The 19,157-nt window shown below is 34.3% G+C and overlaps 1 protein-coding gene across 4 annotated transcripts in view; it reads right to left on the bottom strand.

Moving 5' to 3' along the window:
• The window catches only part of LOC115886142 (hepatocyte nuclear factor 4-gamma), a 151,499-nt gene that overhangs the window by 129,065 nt on the left and 3,277 nt on the right, over nucleotides 1–19,157 (bottom strand). For 2 of the 4 annotated variants that reach the window (XM_030905215.1, XM_030905214.1), the window contains exon 1: nucleotides 3,395–3,687. The exons of the other annotated variants lie outside the window; for them this stretch is intronic. In XM_030905215.1, coding sequence (XP_030761075.1) covers nucleotides 3,395–3,455 — 61 coding nt within the window. In that variant the 5' untranslated portion in view covers nucleotides 3,456–3,687. Of the gene's footprint in view, nucleotides 1–3,394; nucleotides 3,688–19,157 lie in introns of those variants that run through there. 4 annotated transcript variants of the gene reach the window in all.

Raw genomic sequence — 19,157 nt, forward strand, 5'->3', positions numbered from 1 at the left:
TTAAATTTGGTATGGAGGCTCCAGGAGGGTCTTTGATACTACCCTAGAAGTTTCCGACCTCTATCTCACCCGGAAGTGGTCGTACCGCAGAGCCCAAATAGAGTAAACGTCAAATATAAAACTTAAGCTAGAAGCCTCAAATTTAGTATGGAGACTCCAGGAGGGTCTCTGATACTACCTTACAAGTTTCAGACCTCTATCTCACCCGGAAGTGGTCGTACCGCAGAGCCCAAATAGAGTAAACGTCAAATATAAAACTTAAGCTAGAAGCCTCAAATTTGGTATGGAGACTTCAGGATGGCCTCTGATACTACCCTACAAGTTTCAGACGTCTATCTCACCCGGAAGTGGTCGTACCGCAGAGCCCAAATAGAGTAAATGTCAAATATAAAACTTAAGCTAGACGCTTTAAATTTGGTATGGAGGCTCCAGAAGGGTCTTTGATACTACCCTAGAAGTTTCCGACCTCTATCTCACCCGGAAGTGGTCGTACCGCAGAGCCCAAATAGAGTAAACGTCAAATATAAAACTTAAGCTAGAAGCCTCAAATTTAGTATGGAGACTCCAGGAGGGTCTGATACTACCCTACAAGTTTCAGACCTCTATCTCACCCGGAGTGGTCACACCGCAGAGCCCAAATAGAGTAAACGTCAAATATAAGAAGCTAGAAGCCTCAAATTTGGTATGGAGACTTCAGGATGGCCTCTGATACTACCCTACAAGTTTCAGACCTCTATCTCACCCGGAAGTGGTCGTACCGCAGAGGCCAAATAGAGTAAACGACAAAATTAAAACTTAAGCTAGTAGCCTCAAATTTGGTATGGAGACTCCAGGAGGGTCATAAATACTACCCTACAAATTTCAGGCTTCTAGCTAAAGTTTTAATTTCGTCGTTACTTACTATTTGGGCTCTGCGGTACGACCACTTCCGGGTGAGATAGAGGTCTGAAACTTCTAGGGTAGTATCAGAGACCATCCTGGAGTCTCCATACCAAATTTGAGGCTTCTAGCTTAAGTTTTATATTTGACGTTTACTCTATTTGGGCTCTGCGGTACGACCACTTCCGGGTGAGATAGAGATCTGAAACTCTTAGGGTAGTATCAGAGACCATCCTGGAGTCTCCATACCAAATTTGAGGCTTCTAGCTTAAGTTTTATATTTGACGTTCACTCTATTTTGGTTCTGCGGTACGACCACTTCCGGGTGCGATTCAGGTCTGAAACCTCTAGGGTAGTATCAGAGACCCTCCTGGAGTCTCCATACCAAATTTAAAGCGTCTAGCTTAAGTTTTATATTTGACGTTTACTCTATTTGGGTTCTGCGGTACGACCACTTCCGGGTGATATTCAGGTCTGAAACTTCTAGGGTAGTATCAGAGACCCTCCTGGAGTCTCCATACCAAATTTGAGGCTTCTAACTTAAGTTTTAATTTTGTCGTTTACCCTATTTGGCCTCTGCGGTACGACCACTTCCGGGTGAGATAGAGGTCTGAAACTTGTAGGGTAGTATCAGAGGCCATCCTGAAGTCTCCATACCAAATTTGAGGCTTCTAGCTTAAGTTTTATATTTGACGTTTACTCTATTTGGGCTCTGCGGTACGACCACTTCCGGGTGAGATAGAGATCTGAAACTCTTAGGGTAGTATCAGAGACCATCCTGGAGTCTCCATACCAAATTTGAGGCTTCTAGCTTAAGTTTTATATTTGACGTTCACTCTATTTTGGTTCTGCGGTACGACCACTTCCGGGTGAGATAGAGATCTGAAACTCTTAGGGTAGTATCAGAGACCATCCTGGAGTATCCATACCAAATTTGAGGCTTCTAGCTTAAGTTTTATATTTGACGTTTACTCTATTTGGGCTCTGCGGTACGACCACTTCCGGGTGAGATAGAGGTCTGAAACTTGTAGGGTAGTATCAGAGACCCTCCTGGAGTCTCCATACCAAATTTGAGGCTTCTAGCTTAAGTTTTATATTTGACGTTTACTCTATTTGGGCTCTGCGGTACGACCACTTCCGGGTGAGATAAAGGTCTGAAACTTCTAGGGTAGTATCAGAGACCCTCCTGGAGTCTCCATACCAAATTTGAGGCTTCTAACTTAAGTTTTAATTTTGTCGTTTACTCTATTTGGGTTCTGCGGTACGACCACTTTCGGGTGAGATAGAGATCTGAAACTTCTAGAGAAAATTAAGAAAAACATGAAAATATTAGACTAGAATATTAAATTATTATTTTGTTAGAATTTTTTTATTTTTATATTTTATATACCATAGAAACGCGTTTTGATTTTTAGGACTTCAACTTAGGAAAAGATTCAACAATATTTTCATGTTTTTCTTTGCTTCCTTTGCTCTAAAACGGTATGGAAATTTGGAAAAGTATAAACGGGATTAACCATTTTAGAACAAGCAAACATTTTTTATGAAGAATGCATTTTTTTCAAAATATCAATAATAAAAATGTTTTTCCTCTTGTAAAGACAATCCGGGGACATACTGTATACCTATATTCTTACTAGTACCCTAGTACCCAAGAATATCTTAATACCTATTATTCTTTGCTAGTACCCTTCTAGTACAATTATATTTATTTTATGAATATCATATGCAACCAATGATTCACTAATCTGAATAAAATCAATATATTTTTATATTTGATAGTATTAATTATATTATAACTTAGTTAATTAAGTAAACGATTGAATATAACAACTACTGTGTTAGTAATTGTTTATTTAAAAATGGTATTTTGATAATTTCTAGAGTTTAAATAAAATAAAAATCTTAAAGGAAAATGAAAACATATCGGCAACATGGTACGAAAAATTGTAAACAAAGATGGCCGTTTTGCCGATTGATTTAATATATCCTTAATATCAAGGTTTATATTTTTAAGTATTACAGATAATTTATGTAACAAAATATTGTTTTTTGGTGACACAAATAACTTATATACACTAATATTGAAGGCTAGGTATGTATTTATTAATAAAATAGGTGAATTTAGTGCTCCACCGCAGAGCCCAAATGTTACCAAAAAGTGCTTTCGTTTGGGTGTAAAAACCGACACTGATGTGCGGAAACAGTTCTAAAAAAAAAAAAACAGGGCGAAAAAAGTAAAAAAACGATATTGAGCGAGACAACAGGAAACAACCGAAAGTAGCCAAAAAAACTGCTCCAACGCTCTTCTCCGCAATTTCAGGAGTAATTTAGAGGAGTTTTAAGAATTGAAAATAAGCCGAGTCTGATTTACTTCTTTGAAAGTGTGTTTTTATGTAAAAATCTCAAATCAAATTATCGTAATTTTCCGAAATTTCTAATGCTGCTAAGTGGTGTTAAACAATTTAGGGTGACTGCAACAACGTCCCGTAATCCGTAATGTTTTAAAACTCACCAAAAACATATTTTGGCGCCGTATCCATAAGATGATAAGCTGTAGGAAAATACATAGTCATTGTCCAACTAATTTTCAAAACGAAAACTACACCAAATATGTTAACCCGGCACGAACAACATATATTTCAATTATCGAACTAATCACTGCACGAAGTGTCTTTAAACCCTCAAATATATTGTTAAAAATTGAAAAAAAACTAAAAAATTAAAGAAAAACAAGTTGATTGACTTTAAAATATACTGGCATATGTTCTACACAACCCGGTTCAGCCATTGCTTATTCTAAACTGTAACATGAAAATGACGACTAAAAGTATCGAAATATAGTCTCCATTATCGCATAAACAATATGGAAAGATAAGGACTTAAGGACGATAAGAATATAAGATATCTATAGGTACCTGTAACCTACGATATCTCAAAATAAAAATAGCTGTTCAAAATATTTAAGGGATTTTCTAATAGTTGATAAATGAGATAAAATGAAAAGATTATTATTAGGGTATTACAATTTTTCGTCTACATTTTAGTCAACTTACAACAATCTTTTATTATATATAAGGGTGTCCCATTTTCGTGTGTTTTATAGGGTTTCTTCGTTTTATGGCGTTTATAGTTGTTTATAGGTAGAGATACAAAGATGCAATTTTCACATTACTGTTCCACTTTTTTATGAAACTAAAGATGCTACAAATAGATTTGCCCTAACAGGCTTAGTTCCTAAAATACAGGGCGAATTTGAAAATTTTGCACTTTTCGACTCCCCTCGTACTCGCTTAGATAACCGAGATATAGATATAACTTAACGTAAAGATGAAAACTGAATTCCGTTGAGTTTTTCACTAAGAATCCAGTGGCGTAACTAGTTTTTCACTGAGTGCTGTCATTTTCGAAATATGACTCAAACTTATGTTTTTTTTTAAATGAAACATCCCGTATATTATTATCTTATTTTATTTTTCTTGTTATGAACTTTCTAAAAAGTAGTACAAAAAAAAGTAGTACAGTGATGTGAAAATCGCATCTTTGTATCTCTATTAATAAATCCGAAACCCCAAACCCAAAATTTAAAGCTATAAAATTAATAATAAACAACTTTGCTGACAAAAGTTAAAAGAGACCCGACACACAAGCCCATGATACACACAGTGAAAAATAATATAGTTTAAACAAACATCATTTAAAACACAAAATACTCTAAGAAGCTCACATCTGTACCACCAAGACTGACCAAAAAACTTCACTTCACTTTACTGTTAGGCGGTAGGAAGTTTAGTAAATAAATGCAGGTGTCTGTAATTGTTCAGATGTCTGTAGAAGTAACTAATGTATGGCTATCGATTTCCAGATTTTTTAAACAACACTACATGACTTAAATCTTTTTAAAAAACGAAATATTTCAAATACAGACATTTTAAGCATTTTGGTCTTACCCAAAGGTCTTACCTCATTAGGAAAGTTATATATAGTTATAGTTTGGGGAGCAAGGGGTACTGCGATATAATAAGCCTAGCGATATATACACATAGCCTAGCTCACCCAAAAGGCAACCTCACCTTCATGTGGTGCACCCTGTTTAAACAAATGAGCCTCTGACTAGGGATGGGAAAAGTTAACCGGTTTTCTAAAGAACCGGTTTATTTGCCAATAATAACCGGTTTTTTTCTTAATCGGTTTAACCGATGAACCGGTTTCCATCATTCCATTCTTAGCCAGTGACAGTCCTCTGACGCCCGAGTATAGGCGGTATATCATTATACAACCCTCAGACCTACCACCTTTCTGTGGAAGAGGAGTAGTAAACTACTCCTAACCGGCCGGGAGCGTAGCACAAGGGAACTATCGTCGCAGTCCTCACTGTGCTATAGCCATCCCGTGCTACAGTTGCAGCCAAACTGTGCGGCAGCGTAACCGTCACACTTGAACCTTTTACGAGCTAACACTCATCAAAGATGGAACATTCGAGTAGGACGAAATCATCATCCGGGGGTAAAATACCCCCTCGATCGGATCTCCGGGAGGGCATGCCTACTCGAGTGTATCATCGGAGAACTAAGCATCGTCAATGTTTCAGGTTTGCGGCGTGAAACGTCCGCACTCTACTGAACAGGACAAACTCCAGGACCAGGACAAACTCGTACTGGTCTCACAGGACACAGGAACTCCACCGACTAAATATAGATGTTGACGCTCTTAACGAAACCCGCTTTGCGGATGAAGGTAGTCTCACTGAGGAGCATTACACCTTCTTTTGGAAGGGTCACCCCGCAATACACAGGAGAACTCATGGCGTAGGCATTGCAATCAAAACCGAAATCGCCACCAAATTAACAGAAGTACCTATTGGTGTCTCCGGACGTCTTATGACCCTTATCAGACAAAACTTACGTCAACATCATAAGTGCCTACGCTCCTACCCTAGACGCTAAAATTGAGGATAAGGATAAATTTTACCACGCTCTGCAAAATGCACTCCAACAAATTCCGAAGCACGAACGAATTTAGTAGTAGTTATAGAAACATTTTGCTAGGTGACTTTAATGCCCGTATCAACAAATACAGGAAATATGGCCTGACGTATTGGGAAAACATGGAATAGGAAGCGTAAATAGCAATGGTGAACGCTTATTAACAACATGCACAGAGTATAATCTTTACATCACCAATACGTGGTTCAGGTTGAAGGAGAAGTTTAAAGGTACCTGGAAACATCTCAGATCAGGCCATTGGCACCAATTGGACCACGTAATCTTTCGAAGGACGCATCTAAAAGATGTCAGTCTTACAAAAGCCAGAGTAGATACCGAATGTGGCACTAACCACCGACTTTTTACTTCAAAAATGAAAATCCAGCTAAAACCCAAACATCCACACTGTAAAAAAGCAAAACTACATGACCAGATTGAACGTTTGGTGGTCCGAAAGAAACTAGAGAGATTTGACATAACATAATTTTAGCGTTCCTTATAACGCTAACTAAAAAGATAACGTTATTCAAGAGTAAAAGTATTCCTTGTAAAATATAAAATAATAAATATACATTTTTTTTACTACATTTTATGTTTTATTACATTATTACAATGAACAAAAAACGTTACTACAAAACTAAAATAAAATTATGAATGCATACATTTTAAACATAACAATAGAAAACATAGCGCCTATTTTTTTGATTTAACAATAAATAAATTATAATAAAGTAAAAATATTTTAGACTACTAATTAACTGTTGCCAAAAATACTATACATATTACATATATTACCAACTCTGTACTTACTTATTTATGATCAAACTATTCATTTCGTTCATAAATTTAATATTATTTCTAAAATGTCTTTTTAACAGTTTAGTGTATATGTTACGGTTAAAGTCCGATATCCGGTTAATGCCGACATTAACCGAACATCGGACTTTAACCGTAACATATACCTATAATACATATACATACATACAGCCGTTACTCGCTGACGAGTATTCGACACACATAAAGAAAATGGTCACGTAAGGCGTTTTCTTTCATGAGCTTTTCTGTGACTGAAAAGCCCGATACGTGATGTTATCTGCCTACCGCACTCCGGACATTCAAAAATCTCATTGCTTTGTTGCCTCTCTACTTTTTGGTTGCCGCTGTTAACTGAGTTTACAACCCTTCTCCATTGAGTTCTCTTGTGAGCTGCTTTTTCCCACTCATTCTGCATGTTAATTCCCTTTAAATTTTCGTGGAAAATGTCCTTGTATCTTTTCAGTTGTCCACCCGGCCTCCTCTTACCGTCCACAAGCTCACCGTAAAGCAGAGATTTTGGTATGCGGTTTTCTTGCATTCTGCATACGTGACCAGCCCATCTTAAGCGGGATTTTGTGACCATGACTTCAATACTCTCGCAGTTAAATTTTTCAAGGACCGATACGTTTGAGACATGATGGAACCACCGGACTCTTAAGAGTTGTCTAAGGTGTCTCTGTTGCAACTTGTTCAATGCGTTCATGTGTCGGCGGTAAGGCACCCAGGTTTCGCTCCCATATATCATGGTGGGGATTATAATTGCTCGGTATACTGCAAGTTTTGTTTTTGTACTCAAGTCATGATTGTAGAAAACCCTGTCTTTTAATTTCCAGAATGCTCTTGAGGCGCTACTAATCCTGTGCTGAATTTCAGAGTCAATATTGGCCTTTTCCGAAATCAAACTGCCAAGGTAATTGAATTCCGCCACATATTCGAATAGTTCTTCTCCGATTTTTATAGCATTGTTGTGATCTTCTGGGGGAGTGCACATGATTTTAGTTTTGCCGATGTTCAGCTTAAGGCCCAAAGCCTATTTATTTTATACCTATAATACGAAAATGATGATCGCCATAAACACCAAAATACACGAAAAACAGAAACTATAAACACAAACCACTTTCCGGCAAATCAGGAAAATCTGAATTAATAATTATTTAAATAATGATTAAAATTATTCAAACTGACGGATCACCAACATTTTGACAACTGGACGGCAGTCAATATCATAGACTATTGTCACGTACTAGAGATAGATTCGACACTGATATAAAACAAATAAGTCCTTCATTTAGAGCCACCTGGTGATTCGGAAGAAACTAATGGAGAGTTTTGGCATGACAGAATTTTAGCGTTCCGTTATTTATTAACGCTAACTAAAACGGTCACGTTATTAAAGCACAAAATTATTCCTTGTAAAATATAAAAAATATAGGCTTGTTTACTATATCTTATGTTTTATTAAATCATTAGAAGTGTAACATATTCAAAACAAAAAATAAAATTACGAATACATAGGTACATTTTAAACACCAACAATAGAGCACATAGCGCCTATTTTTTCTTGATTTAACAAATAAATTATAATATAGTAAAAATATTATAGACTACTAATTTACTGTTACTAAAAATACTATTTTACCAACTATGTACTTACTTATTTATGATTAAACATTTTTTTATTTTGTTCATAAATATATTATTCCTAAGATGTTTAAAAAAATGTTTTTAATAAAAAAGTTGAGTATCTAACACGAAAATGGTGATCGACTGTAAATATCAAAATGCACAAACTAATAAAAACACAAACTATAAACACAAATCACCGACCTTTCCGGAAAATCAGGAATATCTGAATTAATAATTATTTAAAAATGATTTAAAAATAACTTGACGGATCACCAACATTTTGACAACTAGATCAAAACTAGACCATAGATGATAGTAAATATAGCAGCTGTCATGTCATCTTCGTATATAAATTAGAAACCTGTACTTTCATGTCTTTTGCGCCGTCTGGCGATGCGGAAGAAACTAAATTTGTAGTCCCATAAGATTACTATTGAGTGTCTAGGGCCTGGTCAATATAGAGGCTGGCATGTCACACACAAACACACACATCTTCATATATAAATTAGAATTCTGTACTTGAATGTGTTTTGCGCTGTCTGGCGATGCGGAATTGTGACTAAATTTGTAGTTTTATAAAATTACTACTGAATGTCTAGTCTAGGGTCTGTTGACCATTATATGTAACAATGTAACAAGTGACAATTACTACAGGAACTATGTTTAGTGAGAACTATGTTAGGAGGATTAAGAAACTAAGGAACTAGAATTAAAGGAACTATGTTAAGGAATTAAAACAGTATAACGTAAATGAACGACAAAAACAGTTTAAGTAAACGAAACTGCAATGTATTGTACTGGACGATGGGTGCGCGGCTCGTTTAGTTAAATATAAATTTCAATAATTTTCTACCGGTATTCGACCTTGTTTATTCGATTAAAATTTTCCTTCTTTGATGGTCAAATGACGCCAAAGATTACCCAACAGTTCCACGACAAAAATGATGGCCTGGGGCCAACTCACAAAAAGTTTGTTTACGATGTATTTGCATCTATCTTGTAGGTTATTATTATCTCTTTTCACCAATTGATCAGAGTCTGACTCTCAGCTTTTATATATTTTGATATTTATGTACGAAAATTCTGTTTCTTATGTCTAAAAAGTAAGTATTAATGACTTTAAAATTGTAAACTACAAAAATGCTGCCAAAAGACTAGATTAGAACATATTAGCACATTAGATACTCAATATTTGCCGTAAAATATAGTTTAGTAATGGGTAGGTACCGGGTGGTAATTTTAAAAGTAGCAATCGGGAATATCTCTTAGACAAAAAGTAACAGAAGAAAAATCTCAAATACATATTGGAGGATTGCAGAGGGAACATTGGCTTCCATGTTGTCTATTTGAGATCTTTTTATATTTTTTGGTTCAAAGGATGTTAAAATAATTTTCAAAATTACTTATAAACACCGATATCTGCAAACTTAATAATTTTGCCATACAAAGTAGACAAAATAAGAAATTAGAGGAATGATCTCGGAACATATTTTTACCTACACCGAATGAGTACTCAAACAACAAAATTAAGCACTGTTTCAAGAAAATTATCAACGAAGTTAAAGAGAAGAGCAGTTGTATGCACAATGGCAATATGCTGTTAACGGATGGAACTCTGTAGGTCAACAGTTGCAGGTCTAATAATAAAAATAATCGACTGGAAAGATCAGTTGTAGATTTGCAAAAACAGATTGATGAACTTAAAGACTATATCACAAAGACAAATATCAATACCTATCAGTGTAAAAACAAGGACAATAATTACACCAGGACCATCAAGAGCAACTTCTCCACTTTCTCAAAAGGAATACGACACAGATGAAGAAGAGATTGCTAAAGAAACGGAGTGGATTAGGGTAAAACAAACATAAAAACAAGAGGCGCAAAATGAATACTACACCCGAAAAAGAAACTCCACCCATATCACAAGAAAAAACACATATAAAAGAGAAAGCTCCTTCACCATCATGTTACATGACGTAAACTCATATGAAGAAATAGATAATCTATTAATAACAAGAATTAACGAAGAAAACATTTTACTTTAACCTAACCTAACCTAACCAAGAATGTTGGATAATGTGGGTATTCGGGTATAACCTATTATACATACGAAAATAAACAAACCAAACCAATAAGGGTTATAGCAAAAAATCTGCATAAATCCTACAATCCAGAAATTATTAAAAAAAATTCGGTAGGTGAAAGGCTTACAGCAGTTGATAGAAAACTGAAATGGTAAGATACGACACCTCTTAATATGGTTATGCTAACGACAATCTTGGAAAATACACCACAGTTTTCTAAACTGAGCTATACGCTATTGAAACATGTGTACAACTGCTGGTAGTTCCACCAGCAGTTGTTCGGCAAAACACCGGGAAAACTATAAGCATATTTTCGGATAGTCAAGCCGCGCTGAAAGCAATTGTGACAACGAAAAGCACGTCTATGACGATTCTTCATTGTAAAAAATTACCCAATATATTAGGAGATAGGAACAAAGTGCCGTTAATATGGATACCGGGACATGTCAGCCTAGAGGGAAACGAACGTGCTGATTCCCTCGCCAAAGCAGGTGCAGGTTCACCATTTGTGGGCCCCGAACAGCTAGAGCGTTCCAAAAAATCTCGCAAGGGGCAGACTTTGTGAATGGGTTAGAGGTGCGACGTTTCGGGACTGGACAGTCCCGGAATGGAATACGCCAAGAAAATCATAGCAGGGCCATCCAAACGCAGACCAGTAGAACTCTTAAAAGCTGACAGGAATGGAGCGCGTACGCTCAATGCAGTATACATGGGCCACTGGCCGGCTGTGATCACACCTACAGTGGATGGGACTGGTGGAAGACGCAGAATGCTGACTCTGTATGGAAGGTGACAAAACAATGAAGCACGTTATATGTACCTGCCCCGCTGGGAGCAGTACCAGGTTTGAGGTGTTTGGCAAAACCACGCTAGACCTATCAGACCGAGGAGATATATCACCATCGGACATAACAGCCCATGTTAAAAGGGTGGGTCTTGAGGGTGAACTTTAACACTCTTTTTCCATTAAAGACCTTGTAGAAACTGAGCCACAATAGGCCCTCGCAGCGAGAGTTGAGGATCCCACCTAGGACCCACTCTTATTAAATACAATGGTTATGCTAACATTTGCTAATGATGCAGGCATTGAAATATATATAAGATAACTAGAATACTGGGTAGTACAGTGGAAATTATTCCGATAAAAGGAAGTCAATATAAGTTATTGGGTAGAAGAAGAAGAAATGCAAGAAATGTGCGCAAGAAATGCCAGGCGTTCGAAGTTCGAACCCATACAGAATTTTTGTGTAAAAGAACCGCGATGTGTAAGAGGACAGGCAAACACATTACATATAAATGTAATTCTACTAGATTTCTATACTAAATTGCCCACAGGTGATTTAAACTAAAACAAAGTTTATATTAGGAAAAAAAATTGGAGATGTTACGCTAGGTTAGGCCGTCAAGCCGTGAGGAGAGGTGAGTCAAAAATTCCTCGTTTTTGGTTCGCCCTCCAAACCGCTATGTGGAAGGTTCAGAAGTCAATAAGTGCAAGTCAATCAACAATTGCATTGAGATAAGGAGGTTTAAAAAACAAGATTTAGAAAAATTAAAGGCAATGGGCCTGATGAATAAAAATGTAGCAATTGCTTTTTCTTGAAAATCTTAGCAAATGCTTAAAGGGAAATGAATAAAATGTTAAGCAATTACTTGACCTTGTAGTAATTGCTTCAAATCAACGGAAAAGCTGAAAGCAAAAGGTTTTGCTTAGAAATGTTAAGTATTTCCTTAATAAAATATGAATAAAGCTGGCAATTGCTTTTGCGACACAAGCATAGCTGGTAAATTTTCAAGCATGCACTATACTATCGTTATACATTTGCTTGAATTAATTTTGTTGTGACATTTGTCCGATTTCCATCGTAAAATGGCAGAGTTTTTGAATCGTTAAGTAAAACTCTACAAAGTACGCAAGGAATGTGTAGAAGAAGATTATCGAAAATTATACCGTTTTAGCCATGAAAATGTAGAATGGCTTGCAAACTATTTCCTAGAAGAAAGTTTTGAAACACATGGCGGAGCTTTAAATGTTTTAGACAAAATAACATTTTTTCTTCGTGTCGTGGCGGACCCAAGTTTTCAAAATGCAGTTGGTGAAGAAATTGGTGTTCATCAAACCAGTGACTCCAAAACATATACACACGTTATGAATAAAATTGTAAGTAAGGCAAACATATGGATAAAATTTCACAAAAATTGTGCCGAACTTATTGAGGCCATTTAGGCTATTAGGATATTTACATCATATTTCTTTTTAGCCGACCATACCAAATAGGTATGGTAGGCTGTAAGATCGGCAAAAAAAAAGTTTTTTTAATTTCACTCAAAATGAGTTATTTGGGTCATAAATGACCAAAATATAAAATATTTTCATGGTGTCTGTCTGTCTGTCTGTCCTTCTGTCCGTCTGCCGTCTGTAACACGATAACTCAAAAACCGCTGAACCGATTTTAACCAAATTTGGCACAAAAGTACTGTGGCACCCGAGAATCTGGCCATTAGTTTTTGGTGGGGGTGGGGGGTTGGTAAGGGGGTATGGGAGGGGGTTAAAAATTTAAAAAAATCGTAACTCCAAAATTACAGTAGCTAGCGAAACGCGGTTTTCAAATTAAGATTAGGAATAATATTTGCAATAAAATTTGTAATAACATCAAAATCAATCAAAGTCGCAGTTTTCGAGATATTAACATATTTTAGTATGGTCGGCTATACGTGCCTCCCGGCGCCAATTTTTTTACTTCTCCTTTCATGTTGCTGATTTTTTTCGCTGAGTCTGAAATGCCTTTTCTTTTATTATATTTTTGTCAACACCTAAAAAAACCTAGTAAACACGTTTGTACATACAAGTGAATAACGAATAGAGATACCGCAATGTAAACAAAATAAAATACCTCTTGACAAGTCGACACAGCAATTGCTTACACTACCCCGGAATGCCTAGCAAATGCTTAATATTTTTATTCTTAGGAATTTTAAGCAATTGCTTGTTCTTAAAGCTTTTGCTTTTTGGGCTTTTGCTTTTGCTAATCAGCAATTGCTTTTAGCAATTGCTATATTTTTATTCATTAGGCCCAATGTGTATGTCTCTTTTTCGTTTGCGACTTATTAATATGAAGAAAGGCGCAGACGAGAAAAAATCAGTTGCACTTGTTGATTGACCCATACTGATTGACTTCTGAACAATCCATGTATTTGAGGATCTACCCGATAATATTTAGTATATTCCCGAATGCTAATTTTAAATTGCCTACCTGTATAGACTAAAGAAATTAATTAACTCCCAAAAATATATAATCAACGGGATATTTTTTTTTAAATTTGAATAAATTATAGGTTATAAAATAAAAAGAAACCATATTCGAGACTCTACGTAGCCATTTAAAATCACTTAAAAATACAAATTTTCTCTCATAATTATAATACTATACTATAAATAATCATTATAATGCCATTATATATCATTCAAATAATCATTATCTTTGTTACCATCAATATGATACATCTTTATTTCAATTTTACGCAGTATTCTACTTAAAATTACTTAAAATGAAAAATCGAGAATCGATAGAATTTTTTTTATGTGAAATACAAATACTTAACTATCGAATGCCAAGAATATAATACCATGGGTGATTATGCAAAGAAATGAAGCAGTCTTTAAACAGGGCATATGCAGTTCGTGAACTTTTGACAACAGTTAAATTCCGAAACCTGTCATACTTCGGCTATGTTCTTAGAGGGAATCGTTACCAGATTCTACAACTTATGGTACTGTCGGGGTGGTTGTGGTACCTTTCCGACTAAAAAAAACCTCCACAAACCGCTTTGAGTACCTCCCCAAGGAACTACCTTTCGACATTACTTCTGGGGGAGACAGTTTTAGTGTTATGTTGCAGGTAATTGAGTACTTCAGTGAAAGTTGGACACTAGCGAGTGTGGTAAGTACAAAACAGTACTAGAGCAGTATGGTAAGTATATTCAAATTATTCTTTTTTTTTTCGCCCAATGGCGATCTTATTTACTATAGATAAATCTAAAATAATATTTATTATATAAGTGTTTTAGGGAACATTTTCAAACATCAACGCAATAATTTCCTTAATACGGCCTACACACGTAACGATTTATCGTACTGCATACAGTACGATATCCATCGAAACTGCCGCATTAACGATAAATCGTAGCGTGTGTAGGAAAATTGGATGGTTTGCAGTATGCAGTCCTCAAATCGTTTAATAATCGCTTCCGTAAAATATATAAAATCGCTTCCGTAAAATATCGTATCAACGGGTCATGTCTGGGGTGGGGTTTGAACTAGTAGTGGGAACTATCGAATGAATACTATCGAAACATTCGATAGTTACAATTCATTCGAATAATTCGATAGCTAATAAGAAAACATTCGTCGAAAACTATTCGAATAAAAATATCGAATAGATGCGTCATCTGCCTTGAAATATATTAATTCGGCAGCAAAAACCATTCATTTATAAAATTCATTCATTTGTAAAATTCATTTATTCGTCAGGATCGATTATAATAAAATATAAACTGGATTTTAGTTGTCGCCCGGCGACGTAGGTTTCTTTCCTAAAAACCCGACAGCGGTCGGCGGTCGGTGGCAATGGTATGAAAAAAGCCGGCATCTTTGATTTTGAGTCAGATAAAGATCACAAAAGCTAATTCGATAGCTAATAAGAAAACATTCGTCGAAAACTATTCGAATAAAAATATCGAATAGATGCGTCATCTGCCTTGAAATATATTAATTCGGCAGCAAAAACCATTCATTTATAAAATTCATTCATTTGTAAAATTCATTTATTCGTCAGGATCGATTATAATAAAATATAAACTGGATTTTAGTTGTCGCCCGGCGACGTAGGTTTCTTTCCTAAAAACCCGACAGCGGTCGGCGGTCGGTGGCAATGGTATGAAAAAAGCCGGCATCTTTGATTTTGAGTCAGATAAAGATAAGGACACATTATTTTTTTTATTGAGGTGCAAGTATTTACACAGAAAATACATTATGAACGGCGCTGTTGCCGTATATTCGTATTAGTTGGTATTAGCAAAGAATATTATTCTTTGGTATTATAGTTAGTTAGGGATAGTATGACCATATATTTTGCATTTTTTTTATTAATATTCGGTTGTTACACTGCAATAATACTTTTTATTTTGGATGTAGGAAAATGATTTTTAATGTTTTTAGGCAAAACTGGTTTAATAAATAATAATAACAGTAATAATTTGTTATACCTATTAACACCAAAATTGAAAATCATTTAATATAAACATTTTTTTAAGTAGTAGCAAAATATAAACAACAAATTAGTAGTTAAAATTATTTATATTAGATCCTATTTAAAAATAATATAGTCTCTAAATTTTTTGGCAACGTTGGTTTATTAAATAATAATAATTACAGAACTAATTTGTTATATTAACAACAAATTTTAACATCATGAAATATAAACATTTATTAATTTTCTAAGCATGCAGTGTAATAGAAGAAAAATATAAATAAAAAATTAGAAATCAAAATTATATATGTTTATTACTTTGTATTAGTATTTAAAAATAATATTTGGTTTTACTGGCATTTACTTTAAAAAATAAATGAAATATTTCTTCGCAAAAATCTACATGTAAGAGAATTAGCATAAACAAAATACAAATATCGTTAACTTTTTTTTAAAATTTTTTTTTAATTTTTTAATTAAACTTTAATCAATCAATTTAATTTTCTCATCCCAAAATTTGAGTTCGATAACCATTTACTTAACCACATTACCACATTACTTAAATATGATTATTAAGTTCAACTAATTCATATTACTAAAACATCTAAAATACAAATACATATGTATTTTTAAAATTAATTGTAAGTTCACCTCATCTCTCTTAAAAATTGTTACTTCTCAAAATTTCCCATTAAAAAATAGACCATATACCGTATAAAATTAAATAATTGAAAGATCGGAAAATCACACAAATTTTCGGAAAAATTTTGACCACCTGCACACGTACACAATCGTCAATTAAAAAAAAACACTACTACTTTAGTATTTTAAATATTTTAATAAACGCAAAAATAGCACAGTATTTAGAAGGCAAGTTATAAAAATTTGGAAGAACTAATAATGCACCGACCGCGACGCAGACAAAAATCAAACGAATACTAAATTTCATTTATCTAAAGCATTCGATAGTCGTGGCTTAACGATAACCATTTAGTCGCACGGCGAGGTTGTCACATATGCTTTAGTATACAAATGAATGAATGATTTTATTCGAATGAAACCATTCGATAGTTGAAATCATTCATTCAGTAACCATTCGATAGTCTAATTCATTCGATAGTTCCCATCGCTAGTTTGAACGCAAGTCTGAACGTGTGGAGTGTATCCCCTGCCTCAACGCGAAGTTACGATATAATTTTTATTTATTTTTGGTTTAATCAACATTATGGATTTAAAAAATAAGTCGTTCTGGGAAGACTTTATTGATTTATATAGAGAAAATAGATGCCTATGGGATTTGAAATCAAAAGAATATCCAAATAAAATGAAAAGAAATTCCAGTTATGAAATTTTGTTTATTTTTTATTTTTTTTTGAATATTTTTTTCTCTCCATCAAACACTTTTTACACCATTTTCGCTTTTTGATTTCCTTTTGTTCATCATCTTCATCTATCAGCAATACCGCAGCTACAAGCACGGCAGCTTTCTTCTTCGAAATTCTTGACATAACGGTAGTCCTTCTCGACGAATAGTGAATAATCTGAACTGCGGCAGTACAATGTTTTGCATCGTGTGTACAAAAAATGGCTGTACTGCAAGCCGTACGATTTTTCTTTACGATATGCAGTTCAACGCGCAGTACGATAAATCGTTACGTGTGTAGGCCGTTTAAGGGGATAAAATGCAACTAAAACATGAATGTAATACGGTTTATTAATAAATAATACGAATGTAATATATTTTAAACATCGAATTAAAGATAGCGTTTGTTGCTATGGTAACGTAACTATATTGTTTAGTACAACAAATATACATATACAACAAAAGCTTGAAAAAAATAAAATTCGGAGCTTATGCCATAAAAATTTGCACAATGATTTGACGTAAGATATCTATGTCTAACAAAATTTAAAAAAATAAGTTAGTGCTTCTATTCGAATAAAATTAGGGTAGGTCTTTGGCTTCTTAGTTGGACACAATTTCCCTCTATAAGACGTGCTTCATTTATCAGTCAGAGGACATCAAACTTTGAAAAGAAATACATTTTTTAAGATATTTTAAGAACCCATATTCCGATTTGAACTAGATTTATGTGTTTCTATGTTTTGCTAAGTGCTCTAATATTTTACTATTAAAAAGTACGGAAAGGGTGAACTAACCCCATCCCTACATAATTTTAGTACAAAAATTTTTTGAACTGAACTTTTGTGTCAATTTTTTTTCGTAGAATGACCCTGCTATAAGTAGTATTTAGTATTTATTACATTTTTGTCTATTTTAAGAACCTGCCACCACGCATACTTTTTGAAAGACGCATAATATCTAGTAGGTATGTCTTAATAATCTATTTGGCAAAAATATGGAATTTTATATTAGCTTCAATCACAAATGATATCTATAAGCTTCATACATTTTACATTAATTAACGTATGGGTTTATTTTTTATTGATGCCCTCTACGGAGGAACGAAGCACTTTTGTATAGGGGGTAAAAAATACGTATGTAAAAAATACGCTTATTTTGTATGCCTGCTTTGGAAAAAAATTCTCCATTTTTTCCAATTTTTTTTCTCAAAAATTATGCGATATAGTTTTTTTACAAGAGATAGAAAAATGTAGTAAATACTATCGTCGTAAATACTATCAAATATAATCGTCGGTAGAATTGCAAAATATTTTTATTAAAATTATTTAAATAGGGGGGTAGTTCTCACCCTTTCCGTACTTTTTTTAATTTTTTGTGATGGTCAAATGTTAGAATACTTAGCAAAACATAGATATACCAAATCTAGTTCAAATCGGAATATCGGTTCTTAAAATATCTAAAAAATGTGTTTATTTTTTTAAACATTGATGCCATCTAACGAGCAAACGAAGCATTTTTGTATAGAGGTAAATTGTGTTCAATGAACTTATTTTGATATAAAAAAGTAGTAGTTCTATATCCTGCGTCCTGGGAATATTGAGACACCCTGTATACACACAGCAAAATATCACCAACCAAGGTGCGCGAATACCAACTCCCTTTGATGTGAACACAACAAACGGATTGGTCGCTAATGCTTGCCGCTACACGTTGACCCAACGCACTGGTCAGCGTATTGGCACATGCATTGGCCAACGTCACCCAACCTGTAGAGGGGCCATTATTATTATTCAATTGAGTAAAAAAAAGTATAAACGTAATATAAAACAAATTATTGAATACTGAAAGTGGTTTTTATGAATTTTTGGCATACCGTATATTTTTCGAGACTGAATTAAAAATTGTTAAATGTTTATATTCTTGTTCAGTAATATTATTTTCAGTTAAAAGTTTTTTACATATGTATTGTTTTTATTTTGATATATATTGGTGGGACTATTTTTTAGTTTTTTATAAATTGTTCAATCATCATTTAGCATTTATGACATTTTTATATCATTTTTTGCATTAAAAATCTCAACTGTTTTATTTGATTTATTAGCCCTGAGTACAAATTACTATTTGTGGGCAATTTTTCAAAGATACCTTTGAT

This window comes from Sitophilus oryzae, unplaced genomic scaffold (assembly GCF_002938485.1).
Source record: "Sitophilus oryzae breed Bouriz unplaced genomic scaffold, Soryzae_2.0 scaffold_469_pilon_pilon, whole genome shotgun sequence".
Classification (NCBI taxonomy): domain Eukaryota; kingdom Metazoa; phylum Arthropoda; class Insecta; order Coleoptera; family Curculionidae; genus Sitophilus; species Sitophilus oryzae.